The sequence below is a fragment of the Theropithecus gelada genome, chromosome 16, assembly GCF_003255815.1.
Source record: "Theropithecus gelada isolate Dixy chromosome 16, Tgel_1.0, whole genome shotgun sequence".
Classification (NCBI taxonomy): Eukaryota; Metazoa; Chordata; class Mammalia; order Primates; family Cercopithecidae; genus Theropithecus; species Theropithecus gelada.
The window spans coordinates 49,750,627-49,765,355 of record NC_037684.1 but is presented as its reverse complement, the minus strand read 5'-3'; the positions used below and the strand labels follow the sequence as shown (position 1 = coordinate 49,765,355).

Here is a 14,729-nt window from a genome sequence, read left to right as displayed (position 1 = left end):
CTAACAGAGAAGGAGAGAAAGGAGCTGGTGCAGTTCTAACCCCAGCTGCTGGGTCCTGAGCAGAAGAGCTACATGGGCTCTCCTTCCCTCGCCTCCTGGTTGGAGCCACACAGCCCAGCTTTCCTCTCCTGGTCCACACAGGGGCGGGAGTGGGAGTGGGAATGGCTTGCCCCATCACCTTAACGGCCATTCCAGGGAAGGCAGCAGGATGTGTCGGCCCTTCCACATGTCCCCTCCTGTCATATGTTCCCAGCTCCCAGCGCAGCCCCACACAGGCCTCCTTGGCTGTATCATCAGCTGACCCTGAGCTTTTCAGGTGTAGGGCTGGGCCTGCCAAGGTCCCCTACTGCCTTGGGCAGATGCTGACCAAGTGCACAGAGCAGGAGCAGAGGCTGGAACAGACCACTGGCTGGGGCTTTGGGTCCGGCTTAGGGGTGGCACAGGTGAAGGGCCTCTCCCAGAGACCTAGGGACTGCAAAATCCAGAGCAGAGGGCGGGGAAAGAATGGAATGAGGTTGCCAAGGCCTCATGAGCCCAGTCCCCATCAGCTGTGAGAATCATGGATCCCCAGAGCTCCTCCTTAGTGGTGGGGAGGTGACTTCCTGTCTGCATTACCCTGGCACTTCCTTCTGCCCCCAGCACTTGTACAACATCGAGTCTGAGATTGAGGAGTCAGACTACGATTCGGTAGAAGGCAGCACCAGCGGGGCATCCTCGGATGAATGGGAAGATGATAGTGACAGCTGGGAGACGGACAATGGGCTGGTGGAAGATGAGCACCCCAAGATAGAGGAGCCCCCCATCCTACCCCTAGAGCAGCCAGCGGCCCCTGAGGAGGACAAGGGAGTGGTGATCAGTGAAGAGGCAGCCACAGCTGCTGTCCAAGGGGCTGTGGCCATGGCCGCCCCCATGGCCGGGCTGATGGAGAAGGCTGGCAAGGACGGGCCACCCAAGAGCTTCCGGGAGTTGAAAGAGGCCATCAAAATCCTGGAAAGCCTCAAGAACATGACCGTGGAGCAGCTGCTGACAGGCTCGCCCACCTCTCCGACTGTGGAGCCTGAGAAGCCAACTCGGGAGAAGAAGTTTCTAGATGACATTAAGAAGCTACAGGAAAACCTCAAGAAGACCCTGGACAATGTGGCCATTGCAGAGGAGGAGAAGATGGAGGCAGTGCCCGACGTAGAGCGCAAGGAGGACAAGCCCGAGGGGCAGTCACCTGTGAAGGCTGAGTGGCCCAGCGAGACCCCGGTGCTCTGCCAGCAGTGTGGTGGCAAGCCTGGTGTCACCTTCACCAGCGCCAAGGGCGAGGTCTTCTCCGTGCTGGAGTTTGCACCCTGTGAGTCAGCCCTTGCCCGGTCTTCGCCTTCCCCGCCTTCTCAGGGCTCCTGTTTGTGTCACCAGATCTGGGTGCAGGGTGGTTAGTCCCCTTGCCAGCCCCCAGCTACTGCCCCCAAACCATTTCACTGTGTGATCACAGTGCTGAGGCCAGGAGCGGCGAGTGGGAAGTCTGTGGGTGTGTTCACCTTTCCAGCCAGGTTTGCAGATGGAGCTCCAGGGCCTCTCCGTGAGGGACTGACTGTTCTCTTTCCCCCTCTAGCAAATCATTCTTTTCAGAAAATTGAGTTCCAGCCTCCAGAAGCCAAGAAGTTCTTCAGCACAGTGCGGAAGGAGATGGCGCTGCTGGCTACCTCGCTGCCTGAGGGCATCATGGTCAAGACTTTTGAAGACAGAATGGCAAGTAGGCTTGGCATGGGCAGGTGCAGATGTGCTTTGTGGGCCAGTGCCCAAGAGGTCACCAACCTTGGGTCCCCAAACCTCTGGGGCTGACTGGCACCTGCGAAGACATTCACCCACCCACCTTTTACAGGGGCGGTCACAGGCTCAGTCAGGTAAGGGCTGTCTCAGCCGTGTGTCCAGGCCAGATGGTTCTTTTTTTCCTCCCTCCTTTAAAAAATTACTTTGAAATAGACGGGGTGCGGTCGCTCACAACTGTAATCCCAGCACTTTGGGAAGCCGAGGCAGGTGGATCACCTGAGGTCAGAAGTTCGAGACCAGCCTGACCAACCTGGTGAAACCCCGTTCCTACTAAAAATACAAAAATTAGTCAGATGTGGTGGCGGGTGCCTGTAATCCCAGCTACTCGGGAGGCTGAGGCAGGAGAATCACTTGAACCGGGGAGGCAGAGGTTGCAGTGAGCCTACATTGTGCCACTGCACTCCAGCCTGGACAACAGAGTGAGACTCCCATCTCAAAAAAAAAAAAAAAAAAAAAAATTACTTTGGAATTAATTATATTATGGTTACTCCTCAAGCCTACTTTTCTTTTTGAAAAATTAAAACATTACAGATCCTTTGAGTGGAAATGGAAGAGCTAAAGTTGCCTTTGACCAGCCCTCACTTCTGTTTCTCCCCGAATCATAGGCCTCTTCCCACACCCAGAGGATTTTTAGAAGTTTAGTGGGTCTCCTTCCAAACGGATGACCTTTTTTTATATTTTTACATTTTTTATACACTCTCATATTTTCACATTCTCATATGTCACCATAAGTACATGGTATTTTGTATGATTTGTTTACACACAGAGTATGTCATTGTACACATCATCTCTAATTTGCTTAAGACCAACCCGTGTTGATTCATATGATCTAGTTTCTTCCTTTTTACCTGCAAAATAGGACAACAGCATGTGGCCACACCACATTCCATTTTCCCACTCCTCTGTTCATGGCCGGGGCCTAGTGTCTCTGAGTCATGTTTACTGAGGCAGCGGTGAGTGCCTCCTCCAGGAACAGGCAGGCCCGTTTGCCTGCCACCTTGTTTACTCAGCATTCCCTTACTGGGCCTGTGCAGCGAGCCAGGCACCATGCTAGACTCTGAATATGAGCCTGAGGCCCCAGTTCTGGCCCTGTCCTGGAAGGGAGTAAAGAAAAGAAAGAGCAGGGATCCTGAGAGCAGCCAAGCGGGGCACTGTTGAGGTGGGCCTGGAGTAGCCACAACCCTGGAACAGGGCTAGGCAGAGCCCTAAGTCCCAGTGCTGCTGGAGATTCTTAATAACGCTGTTGGTTTATTCTTGGGTTGTAGTAAAATTCCTTTTGAAAATCCTATCCTGTCTCAGCTCTGCTGAGGGAAGACGGGAACAGTATTTTTTATTTTGTTCTGTTTTCCCCACATCTCACTCAGGAGAAGAAAAGTAGTGCATTCTCTGAAGGCTCCCAGGGTGGCACCAGTAAGAGCATGCGCAGAGGTTCCCTCACCCCAGCTGGCGCTCTGCCCTCCCTGCTTCTCAGCTCATCACTGACATCGCCCATTTCCCTGGCAGTTGAGATCCCACACACACACGTATGCACACACATGCACGCAACTAGATGCACAGATTCCAGATGTCTATGGAGCGGTGGTCTCCCCAAGCCTCCCTTGCAGTTCAGACCCTCACTGTCAGCTTCTGGTTGTGAGACCATCCCCCTGCCCCAGGCCTCACCAGCCTGGAACTGTCTTTCAGCTTGAAACTGCTTGTACTACTTGCCTTGTTGGAGATAAGGGTTGGAGCAGGTGTTTAGAGGAGTTGTTTTGTTTCGTTTTTAAAAGACAGGGTTGGCCGGATGCGGTGGCTCACACCTGTAATCCCAGCACTTTGGGAGGCCGAGGCGGGCGGATCACGAGGCCAGGAGTTCGAGACCAGCCTGACCAACATGGTGAAACCCCATCTCTATTAAAATACAAAAAATTAGCCAGGCGTGGTGGCAGGCGCCTGTAATCCCAGATACCCGGGAGGCTGAGGCAGAGAATCGCTTGAACCTGGGAGGTGGCGGTTGAAGTGAGCCAAGATCTCGCCATTGCACTCCAGCCTGGGTGACAGCTACACTCTATATCTCAAAAAAATATATAAACAAAAAAATAAAAGATAGGGTCTCGCTCTGTTGCCCAGGCTGGAGTGCAGTGGTGTGATCATAGCTCACTGCAGCCTCAACCTTCTGGACTCAAGTGATCCTCCCATCCAAGCTTCTTGAGTAGCTGGGACTACAGGTATGCACCACCATGCCCAGCTAATTTTTTATTTTTTGGAGAGATAGGGTCTCACTATATTGCCTAGGTTAGTCTTGAACTCCTGACCTCAAGCAGTCCTCCCACCTTGGCCTCCCAAAAGTGCTGGGATTACAGGTGTGAGCCACCATGTCTGACTGAGGAATACAATCTTTTTTTTTTTTTTTTTTTTTTTTTTTTTTTTTTGAGATGGAGTCTCACTGTCACCCAGGCTAGAGTACAATGGCACGATCTCGGCTCACTGCAACCTCCACCTCCGGGTTGAAGCAATTCTCCCACCTCAGCCTCCTGAGGAGCTGGGACTGCAGGCACGTGCCACCACGCCTGGCTAATTTTTGTATTTTTAGTAGAGACAGGGTTTCACCATGTTGGCCAGACTGCTCTCGAACTCCTGACCTCGAGATCCGCCTGTCTCGGCCTCCCACAATTCTGGGATTACAGGCACGAGCCACTGCACCCGGCTGGAATACAGTCTTAAAGTAATGATTCATGAGGAAAAACACCTGATAAGATAAAAACTCATTTCGAGTATTTCTCTTAGCCAAGGTTCAAAGACTCCAGGCAAGAGCCGGGCACGTGACTGCTCGGGGCTGTAAACCCAGCACTTTGGGAGGCCAAGGCAGGTGGATCACTTGAGCCCAGGAGTTTGAGACTAACCTAGGCAACATAGTGAGACCCTGTCTCTACACAAAATAAAAAAGTCAGCTGGGCGTGGTGGCCCACACTGTAGTCCCAGCTACTTGGGAGGCTGCAGTGAGCTATTATCGCACTAGTGTACTCCAGCCTGGGGGATAGAGCAAGACCCTGTCTCAAAAAAAAAAAAAAAAAAAAAGATTCCAGGCTGTTCTGCAGAGAGAGATTTGTGCTTAGCTTCTCCACTGCTGGTGGCGTCTGGAGTCCCAGGTGCTGCGCATCCTGCGTGATCTGCACAGTGTCCTGGGAAAGAGCAGGTGCAGATGCAGATGCCACATGTAGGACACCCCTTTCCACCCCTGCCAACCTTGGCCTCCCTCCCTCCCTACCTAGGACCTCTTCTCAGCCCTCATCAAGGGCCCCACTCGAACCCCCTACGAAGATGGCCTCTACTTGTTTGACATCCAGCTCCCCAACATCTACCCAGCCGTGCCCCCCCACTTCTGCTACCTCTCCCAATGCAGTGGCCGCCTGAACCCCAACCTGTATGACAATGGGAAGGTGTGCGTCAGCCTCCTGGGCACCTGGATTGGAAAGGTGAGTATAGTGTCAGGCCCCCAGCCAAGAAGGAGGAAGAGCCAGTGGGGGATAGGGGCCTGGGGAACAGAATTGATGGTGCCCTGTGTGTTTCAGGGGACAGAGAGGTGGACGAGCAAGTCCAGCCTTCTCCAGGTGCTCATCTCCATCCAAGGTACATTGGGCTGAAGCGGGGTGCGGACAGGGGAGGACCAGTGGAGGGAAGTGACTCTGATGGTCCCCTGGCAGGTGGAGGGTAGGCCTGCATGGTGGGCTTCTCTCGCCCACTGAGGGAAGGTGTCCCTCCCCCACAGGTCTCATCCTGGTAAATGAACCATACTACAACGAAGCTGGCTTCGACAGTGACCGGGGCCTGCAGGAAGGCTATGAGAACAGTCGCTGCTACAATGAGATGGCGCTGATCCGCGTGGTGCAATCCATGACCCAGCTGGTGCGGCGGCCCCCCGAGGTCTTTGAGCAGGAGATCAGGCAACACTTTAGCACTGGTGGCTGGCGGCTGGTGAACCGCATTGAGTCCTGGCTGGAAACCCATGCCCTGCTGGAGAAGGCCCAGGCGCTGCCCAACGGGGTCCCCAAAGCCAGCAGCTCACCAGAGCCCCCAGCTGTAGCCGAGCTCTCAGACTCCGGCCAACAAGAACCTGAGGATGGAGGGCCAGCCCCAGGAGAGGTCTCCCAGGGTTCAGACTCAGAGGGCGGTGCCCAGGGCCTGGCCTCAGCTAGCAGGGACCACACAGACCAGACTTCGGAGACCGCACCAGACGCATCAGTGCCACCCAGTGTCAAACCAAAGAAGCGGAGAAAGAGCTACCGGAGCTTCTTACCTGAGAAGAGTGGCTACCCTGACATCGGCTTCCCCCTCTTCCCACTTTCCAAGGGTTTCATCAAGAGCATCCGGGGTGTCCTGACGCAGTTCCGGGCTGCGCTGCTAGAGGCAGGCATGCCGGAGTGCACAGAGGACAAGTAGCTGCCAGGTGCGGAGGAAGGAGCATCACCGTGGGAGAGGCCAGCCGCCGCTTGCTCACTCCCCGCCGGAATCGCCCCTCTTCCCATGCCCCTCTGTCCCCACTGCAAACCCCTCATTGCCCTCTTCTCCCCAAGGTGAGTTTGATGCTGAAGTGCAAGAAGTGTGTTGAGATGCCGCCGTTTCTATTCTGAAGCGAGCTTTCAACAGGTGGGTCCCCCGTGGCAAAGAAAATCGGAACCCTATTGCCGATTTTCCATTTGTCACCCCAGCAGAATGTCCCGGCACTTGCTCCCTTGCTGTCCCTTCTCAGGTCAGAGGTGGGTGTTCCAGGGCCTGCTGCGGGGCTCTCTGGGCCAGTGCCCTGCAGACCCGCAGGAGAGCACATGTGCCTTGCATGAAGTGTGGGTTGCGCCAACAATTCCCCTGGTCCCTTTCAACCTCTTAAGTTCAACTTGAGCCTCCGTGTGTCCTAGACCCTCCTGCTGCCACCGCCACCAGGTCCTCCCTAGTCCCCCAGCGTCAACACTATCCCTTGGGAGTTGTAGCTGCTGTCACTGACTCCTGGCTATACATGGCCTGTCGACCACATTATAACCCTCAGGTCTGTTGAACTTGCTCTCTAAGAGAGGTTGGGACCAGGCTAGGTTCAGGGTGACGCCCAGGAGAGGTGGTGGCCTTCACACATGCACATGGAGTGAGGACCAGGGAGCTGTGGGGAAAGCAACAGCTGTAGGTGCCTTGCTCTTCTGTTGGAGGCTGCTGGGGGCAAGAGCAGCTGCACAAGGCCAGGGCAAGTGCTAGGGCCCCTCCCCTATCACATGGTCACACTGGGACGTGGCGTGCAGCTCACTGAACTCCAAGCGAGCCAGCCCTCTCTTGGACTAGAAGGCCTACTGTCAGCCCTTCGCTTACAAACTGCAGGCTCAATCCAGAAGGGGACGGCCGGCGGGGGCTCTCCTAGTGCCCAGAGACAGGCCCAGAGGTTTACAAGTTTTCTAAGCTTTTGATAATGTGAAGCTCCAGGCCAAGAGGATGCTGTTGAGCACATTGCAGCTATGTAATTTTTGGTGTATGTATGTAATATTTAAGGTTGGGAAAAAACTCAAAAGCAAAGATATTAACTCTTATTAGAAAAAAAGACAAAAAAAAAGCCAAAGCATGATGCGTCTTGTCAGCCTTAAGTGGGCTCCACACCTGTGCTGTGCTGTGACCGCCCAGCCAGCAGAGCTGCCGGAGGACGGAGCTGGAACACACACCATGGCATTTGGAGCCGAGTCAGTATCTTGTTTGAGAAACACCCGGAGTGACTGGTGGGGCTGTGCTTCCCAGTGCATTGTACATGTGGAGATGTGAATGCCTACTGCTTACAATATCTGTATAAAGTGCTGTGTGATTAAACTTTTTTTTACTTGCATTTTTTTTTTTTTTTTTTTTTTTTTGTGGGTTGGCTCATTAACAAGACAAGGTGACACCATTAAACCTCCCTCTGCCATTCATCTGGGCTCCGTTGCCTTTCTTCCTCTCTGGGGCACTGTGTGCTTGTGTCCCTCACACACACCCTTCCTGGGGAAGGAAAGACCTTGTTGCCAGGGAAGGCATGTGGCAGTGGGTCCTGGCTTTCCTGGCCAGGTGGGGGCCACTGTGAGCAGCACCCCCCACCTGCCCACGCTGCCCTCCGCCTGCCAGATCTGCTTGCATGCCTTTTGTACTTCCTGTCCTGGAGCAGTCCTCTGGCCTCTTCCTGGCTGGTGGTGTGCTCCTTAAGAGCCAGCTTAGAGCAGCCTTCCAGTGGCTGTAGTCTCCAGAGACCTACAACTGACCAGTTCAGCTCCTTCCAGATTCTGGGAGAGCTGACATCATAGCACCTGGTGGTGGACAGGTGCCACATCTCCTGGACCCTAAGCCAAAATGGTTACCCAGTTTAGGAGACTTGCATGCATTCTTCCCTGCCGCAGTCTTTCCACTCCTGCCTGGCACTCCTCCACGAGGACAGGTGGGGAAGGGAGGTGGCTGAGGGAGGCTGGGGGAACCCTAGACCCCTCATTGGTGGGGATGACAGACTCCTTTTAAAAAGGTAAGATACTGACCAGGTGCGGTGGCTCACAACTGTAATCCCAGCACTTTGGGAGACAGAGGCAGGCAGATCATTTGAGGTCAGGGGTTTGAGACCAGCCTGACCAACATGGTAAAACCCCATCTCTACTAAAAATACAAAAATTGGCCAGGCATGGTGGCGCACACCTGTAATTCAAGCTACTTGGGAGGCTGAGGCACAAGAATCACTTGAACCCAGGAGGGTTTTTTGCAGTGAGCAAAAAAAATAAAGGCAAGATCTGCCATTTTTTACTTCTGAAGTCTCCTGCTCCTTGCCAATTTTGGGGAGTGGCGGGGGTAGTGTTTTTATTTTGTTTTTGAGACATTCTCACTCTGACACCCAGACTGGATTGCAGTGGCGTGTTCTCAGCTCACTGCCGCCTTAACCTTCTGGGCTCAAGTGATTCTCCTGCCTCAGCCTCCCAAGTAGCTGGACTACAGGTGCCCATCACCACACCCTGCTAATGTTTGTATTTTTTGTAGAGACAGGATTTCACCATGTTGCCAAGGCTGGTCTCAAACTCCTGGGCTCAAGTGATTCACACGCCTCGGCCTCCCAAAGTGCTGGGATTACAGGCGTGAGCCACCGTGCCTGGCCCATCGGTTTTCTAATGCCCTTAACTCAGATATTTTCCCTTTCCTGCTAAATCTACATGGGGCTCTGATGAGATTTTCTGGGACTAGCTGGTTGTGTGGCCCTAGCTGAGACATGCCAGGTCCGAGCTGCAGCCTGTGTGTGGTCAGGCAGCTGGCTGAACTCTGAGGCTGCTTCAGGCTGGGAGGTACTGTAATTATCAGGGTAGTAGAGGCATCCCCCACCGTTAGGCTGAACCAGCTCTGGGCCTGAGTCCCCCACCAGAGTGACTATGCCTGAGGCCAATAAAATCCATTGTCCATCCCAGGGGGCAGTATTGGCCATCATTAACATTAAATTCTATAGTCCTGGCCAGAGCAAGAACCCATTCTCTCCCCAGTCACCAGGACAGGACCAGCAGGCTGAGAATGTCACTTTATTTGGATTTGGTTCATGGGGTGGGGGTCCTAGAACAAATTGGAAGGCCTTACACAGGCAGCTGGGCCCAGCCAGCTGGGCTCCTGACCCCAGGACCTCATTCTGGCCTGTCCCCCCAAAGCATAGCTTCCACCTTCTCACCCTTCTCCAGAGGAGTCTCCTCCACCCCACAGGAGCTGTGGACAGGCCCTGCAGCCCTGGGGAAGGAGGAAGGGTCCTGCAAGTAGACACTAAGGCACAGTGTGGCCCAGGGGTCATAAGGGCTCTTCTGGAGGTGGCGTCTGCTGGGGCTTCCAGCTGGGCAGGGGCTCCACGCAATCACTGACCATCCAGAAGTAGTTTGGGTGCACCTGGCCCTGCACAGCCTCGCTAACCATCAATTCCCCATCCACTGTAAACACACCTCTCCCATCCTCGGGCTCTAAGCGGAAGGCGACCACAGGCATGTATACCAAGTAAGGGCATTCATATTCCATATGCCTGCCCTTCTCCATGGCCAGGAAGAGGCGCAGCAGCATGGCCCGAGACACTCCCGCCCGCACATAGAACAGATGCATGACACCAGCTGCACAGCGGCCCATGGGTGCCGCAAACATCTCGCTGCCCAGGTGTGAGTGCAGCAGCGCTAGCACCAGCACGAAGTCCTGGTCGGGCACCACTGTCCAGTGAGAGGGCACTGGCTCCTCCAATGGCACAAGGTGTGCATCTACGGGGCCCTGCTGGACCACAACGGGGGAAGTAGGTGTCTTAGAGCCGGCTCTTCCTACAGGGAGGTAGGCCAGTCGGCCACGGTAAGTGCGCAGGGCTGCCAGACGCAGGAAGGTGCCCAGAGTGAAGCGCATCTCCCCCAGGCGCCGATACTTCTCACTCTCTAGGTCCACATCAGCAATGAAGCCCCAGGCCAGGCTTAGCACAGAGAAGAGGCGCAGCCCCGAAGCCGTGTGCAGAGACAGCAAGTTCATGGGCGACAGTAGCCGGCGGCACAGCAACCGCGTGCAGTTGGTCAGGAGGTCTTCATTGGTGACCTGCTCATAGCTGCAGGGGGAAACGGTCCGATGAGGCAGGACAGGAGCCCCCATGCATCCCCACCTTCCTCCTCCCTGGGAGTGGGAGCCGGCAAAGCGCCATGTGGTCCCTGGGGAGTTGGCAGGGCTGATAGGTGACAGATGGAGCAAATGGAAGCAGTCAGTTGACTGGAAACAGGCCCACTCTGGCCCTGGGCTCTCACCCAGCATAATGGTTCAAGGAAGCTGCCAGCGCGTTGCCAGAGCCTGCTGGGAGGCTACACAGGGGCTTCTGGATGGCGGTCTCCCAGTCAGGCCGCTCCATGAGCCCGTTCACCACCTGTTGAAGCACACGTGGCCTCAGCCCGGGTCGCACAGCACCAAGTCCCAGGCCAAGCCGCAGGCCAAGCCGCGCGGTGCGGTCCTCACCTCGTGCATCAGTCCGTCTCCAGACATGACCACCAGAGCGTCCCAGCGGCCCAGCTCCTCCGACCGCACCAGCTCCCGCGCATGGTTCCGCCGCTCTGCAGGGAGACCGGCAGCCATCAGGACTGGGGGTCCCGACAGGGGATGCTCCCAGAATCCCCTCGAGAGGTACTCACCAGTGAGCATCAGCGTGAAAGAGATTTCAGCCTCAGCCAAAAGGGGCTGCACGTGACTCCGGAAGAGCTGCAGGGCCTTGCCCTTGCCGCCACGCGGGTTCAGCAGCACCAGCACGCGGCAGGACCGCGGGAGCACGCCCCGGGGGCCGCCCGCTGAGAAAACAAACCCGAAGAGGCCGCGTTCGCAACCGACCACTAGGGGGCTACGGGTAACAACGAGGCACTGGTGTGGGAACGTGGTGTCCGCAACACCCGGGTAATTTGACCCTGGCCAGAGGAGCAGCCTCTGCTGGGAGCCCTGGGGTAGGGACGCGGCGCTCCTGCCACCCCCTTCCTTGGCTCAGACGCGGCCGGCTTCTGGCCTCGTGAGGAATAGTGTTTCTCTCGATCGTCCACACCCCCGTTTGTCCAGCTGGGCGTTCCATCATTCCTGGCGAGGAACAGGAATCCCCCTACAGCCCTTCCCAGCAGGGACCCCACAAACCTGGATCCATAACCTCGACCCGTGGCTCCCTCTGCCGGGGGGTCCCTGGCGCTGTCGGGGCACTGCCCGTGGCGGCGGCTTCTGCCTTCAGCTCCTTATCGGTGCTGCCCAGGCGGGCGTCGCAGGGCCGGCTGTGGGGCTCGCCCTCCCCGTCCGGAGCCGTGGCTGTAGGAGCACCGGCGTCATTCCCTGCGGCGGCTGGATCTGAGGGAGAGAGGACAGCGCTGGCGGAGTCCGCAGCCGCAGCTCCCAAAGGCGGGGAGGGCCCGACTAAATCCCGGGACCACGCGCGGGGAGTTGCGCGCTCCCGCATCGCCCGAAGCCCGTGGGGCGGGGCCCTAGGTTCCCGGGACGTCCAGAGAGCTGAGGTCTGGTGCCTCCGAGGGCGCCCCCGTCGTGTGACTAAGCCTCCAACCCCGGAGGAGAAGAGCGCCTGCTCCGGGGCTTTCCTCCCTGGGGCTTCGGGTTCGGTTCCGGCCGACGGATGAGTCAGAGCCTCCGACGGACTAGCTCCTCACCCCTCGGGGCTGCCAGGGGGAGGGGAGCCCAGCTGCGTAAAAATCCCAGAACTTGAGCGGACATTGCTGGGACGAAGTTCTGGGCAAGGATCCCGGCCCCAGCCAGTCAGGTTGCCGTGTCCCCTGCCCGGAGTTCCAGAGCGGTGGGAGCCGCGGCGCGCTCCTCCTGGGGCCCCGTTCCGTTGCGACGCGCGCGGCGCTCGTAGGAGCCGCTCCAGGGTCGCGCGCGTACCGAACCCGAGCCGGGCCACCAGCTGCCGCCTGCTCTCGCCCAAGCGACAAGTGGCCCAGTTCCCCGAGGCCCCGCGAGGGCGGGCCGCGGAGGAGCCACGAGCGGCGCAAAGGCAGGGTGGGCGGCCCTACCCAGTCGGTCCGGTTTGCTGGGGAGGCGCCACCGCCGTTCCCTCCAGTGGCCTGGGGCGGAAAGCAGCTCGTCCCAAGCTCAGCCCACGTCTGAGGGACTGGAGCGCCCCGCTGGAGTGGACTCCCCGGCCTCGCTCCCTCCGGCCTCAAACTTTTCGCTCAACTTTGCAGCCAGCGCCGCGGTGCGGGGAAGGCGCTGAGCCTCGGCGCCGGCCTGGCTCCGCCCCGCGCTCCCGGGGGTGGAACCTGAGCCCGGCGCTGCCTCGGACTCCGCCCGCCCCCGGCCTCAGCGCGCCGCCTCCGGCATGGCCCGCGCACACGGCCGGGCCACGCGCTGGTTCCCACCGGGGTCCTAGGAAGCGGCAAGCGCGCCCCCGCCGCTCGTCCTAGGCGTCTGGCGAGAAGGCGGCGCCGCGGCCCGGCCGGGTGAGCTGCGGCGACAGGCAACGAGGCGCGGAGTCCCGGGCCCGGACGCGAGCGCAGTGTCTGGGGCGCGCGAAAGTGACCGCGGCGCAGGCGGAGGCGTGGGCTGCGCGCGAACTCGTGTCGGAGCGAGCGCCGGGCGCGCGCGGTTCCGCTCTCCCAGGAGACCCTTGGCTTCACCTCGACGCCACGACCTTGCCGCTCCGAGTGCTGCCGGAGCCGGGATGCAGCGCCCCTTTTTCAGGCTCTGCCCCAGCCCACCCGGAATTCGAGGCCCGCACGACACCCGGTGCGCCTCCCCAGGCCCGGGCGTCTCGCCTGCCGCCCGCCAGCTTCCCTTTTTCTTCCTCCCCGGCTCTCCCACGGAGGTTATTTTTAACTTCCCGACGCCGCAGCTGGGCCACCGAGCCCGAGGCCGCCTAGCGCGCTGTCCGGGGCAGAGGAGGCGACAGGCCGGGGGCTCCGAACCGGAGAGGAGCCTTGACAGTGTAGATGGGCCTAGGGGCCCCCGTCGGGATTGGAAAGCCAAGCAAGGGGCACGTGCCCCCGCCCCCTCTGGCTCAGCGTGAAGAAGGGGTGCCGGAAACACGCTCAGAAGTTGTCACCTTCTTGGAGGCCGATGGGGACGCGCTTGTCAGTGTGTTTGTGATACACTTATGCGGCAAGCCACAGAACGTGTCCGCGAGCACCTCGAGTTAGATCCCTGGGGGGTTACGAAGGACACGCAGGAAGAAGTTGCCAAGGCCCATTGGTGACCTGCCCAGGTAGGGCCAGAGTTAGGAGAACCCAAGCCCCTGCGGGAGGCTGCGGGGCTCGCGCGCCCCCGCCGGCACCACCCGCCCCCACACACCTCTCTCATCGCTTCTTAAAAGTCGAGAAGAGGCAGGTCCGGGAGGAGCACGCAGCCAATTAGCCGGGCGGCGCCCTGAACTCCGGCACGCCTCCGCGGTGTCTTCTCCGGGAGGACCCAGGCAGCTCGGCCCCGTTTCCCAACACTTGGGGGGTCAGACGGGCGGTACCCGAGAGTCCCCGGGCGGGTGGGGGGGGGCACAGGCTGGGACGCGGGGTCCCTGGGGCCGCAGCTCCGCGCGCGTCTCGGCGGGTGCGCCTTCGCCCTGCGCGGCCCCCGGGCAGTCCCCGCTGGGTCCAGAGCGTCCCGAGCGCGTTACGGTAAGGTGACTCAGCGACGCGCTCACGGGTCGAAAAACTCCGAGAAACAGGAACGAGGGGAGGGAGCACGGGCGTCATTCCCGACTCCTGGCGTTGCGGCTCGTGTCGACTGATGGTCCTGCACCTCTGGGCCCCACCCCCACCCCCTCCCCCCAGGAATCCGGCGCGGGCGGGGTACGGAGCGCTGCAGCCGCAGTGCCGCGGTCGTGCGCTGCGGGGACGCGAGCGGCTGCGGGGACGCGAGCGGCTGCGGGAGGAGGGGGCTCCGCGCGGGAGCCCAGAACCAGATCCGTCCGCCCCTCCCCTCTCCTTTTCCTTCTTCCCGTCCTCTCCCTCCAGCGAGTGTAGGGTCCAGACGTGGGCTTTGGTGCCCAGAAGACGCGAATCGGAGGCTGTGCTCCCGGAGATCTCAGCCTTCGAGGGGACTGGCTGCGGAGACTAGCTGGGGCAGCCTTCCCCTTCTGCTCCCTGCTCCGGAGAGCATTTCCACCAAATCTGAAAAGCTCGGTCATTAGCCATAGTCTGAAGAGGGAAAACTGAGGCACAGGGAAGCACTGTGAGTTCGTCGTGATAAAGCCCACCTGGTTTAGGGTTCCCCCTTTTTTTTTTCCCTCCTGAGGCCCCAGAAAGGTCGGATCCTGCGCCTCCAGGCCCACTACCACCAGCCTTGAGTCCGCGGAGCGGGCGGGGGCGGGGTTGACTGCAAACTGAGTTGGCAAGGGGAGGCGGGGAAGCCTGCTGGGCTCTTTATCCAACAGCCTCGGGGCCCCAGCTCCCCTCCTGGCTCTGGAAGGCCCCGCGGGAGGGAAGCGAAGGGCAAAGCCC

The 14,729-nt window shown here is 58.8% G+C and overlaps 2 protein-coding genes across 7 annotated transcripts in view; one reads left to right on the top strand and one right to left on the bottom strand.

Moving 5' to 3' along the window:
- UBE2O (ubiquitin conjugating enzyme E2 O) overlaps nucleotides 1-7,728 on the top strand; it is a 64,540-nt gene extending 56,812 nt beyond the window's left edge. For both annotated transcript variants that reach the window (XM_025361033.1, XM_025361032.1), the window contains exons 14-18: nucleotides 640-1,336; nucleotides 1,598-1,734; nucleotides 5,067-5,270; nucleotides 5,367-5,424; nucleotides 5,564-7,728. In XM_025361033.1, the coding sequence (XP_025216818.1) occupies nucleotides 640-1,336; nucleotides 1,598-1,734; nucleotides 5,067-5,270; nucleotides 5,367-5,424; nucleotides 5,564-6,234 (1,767 nt within the window). In that variant the 3' untranslated portion in view covers nucleotides 6,235-7,728. The remainder of the gene's footprint in view (nucleotides 1-639; nucleotides 1,337-1,597; nucleotides 1,735-5,066; nucleotides 5,271-5,366; nucleotides 5,425-5,563) is intronic.
- Nucleotides 7,729-9,320: 1,592 nt separating this feature from the next.
- On the bottom strand, nucleotides 9,321-14,189 carry SPHK1 (sphingosine kinase 1). 5 transcript variants are annotated; one of them, XM_025361038.1, is made up of 6 exons: nucleotides 13,585-14,189; nucleotides 11,431-11,634; nucleotides 10,947-11,099; nucleotides 10,774-10,868; nucleotides 10,569-10,684; nucleotides 9,321-10,375 (listed from the first exon to the last, which is right to left on the bottom strand). In XM_025361038.1, exons 2-6 carry the CDS (start codon nucleotides 11,438-11,440, stop codon nucleotides 9,595-9,597), a joined length of 1,155 nt encoding a protein of 384 aa, XP_025216823.1. In that variant the 5' UTR covers nucleotides 11,441-11,634; nucleotides 13,585-14,189; the 3' UTR covers nucleotides 9,321-9,594. The 5 variants fall into 5 exon arrangements, with proteins under 5 accessions (XP_025216823.1, XP_025216820.1, XP_025216821.1 ...); XM_025361035.1 differs by lacking the exon at nucleotides 13,585-14,189 and adding an exon at nucleotides 11,949-12,509; XM_025361036.1 differs by lacking the exon at nucleotides 13,585-14,189 and adding an exon at nucleotides 12,312-12,509 and having other exon boundaries at nucleotides 10,947-11,141.
- Nucleotides 14,190-14,729: the final 540 nt, after the last annotated feature.

Coding starts and splice junctions, on each gene's coding strand:
- SPHK1 (XM_025361034.1), bottom strand. CDS start 11,743: ATGCGGGAGCGCGCAACTCCCCGCGCGTGGTCCCGGGATTTAGTCGGG. Junction 11,100..11,430: donor GGTCGAGGTTATGGATCCAG/GTTTGTGGGGTC, acceptor TTGTTTTCTCAG/CGGGCGGCCCCCGGGGCGTG. Junction 10,376..10,568: donor TCCTTGAACCATTATGCTGG/GTGAGAGCCCAG, acceptor TTCCCCCTGCAG/CTATGAGCAGGTCACCAATG.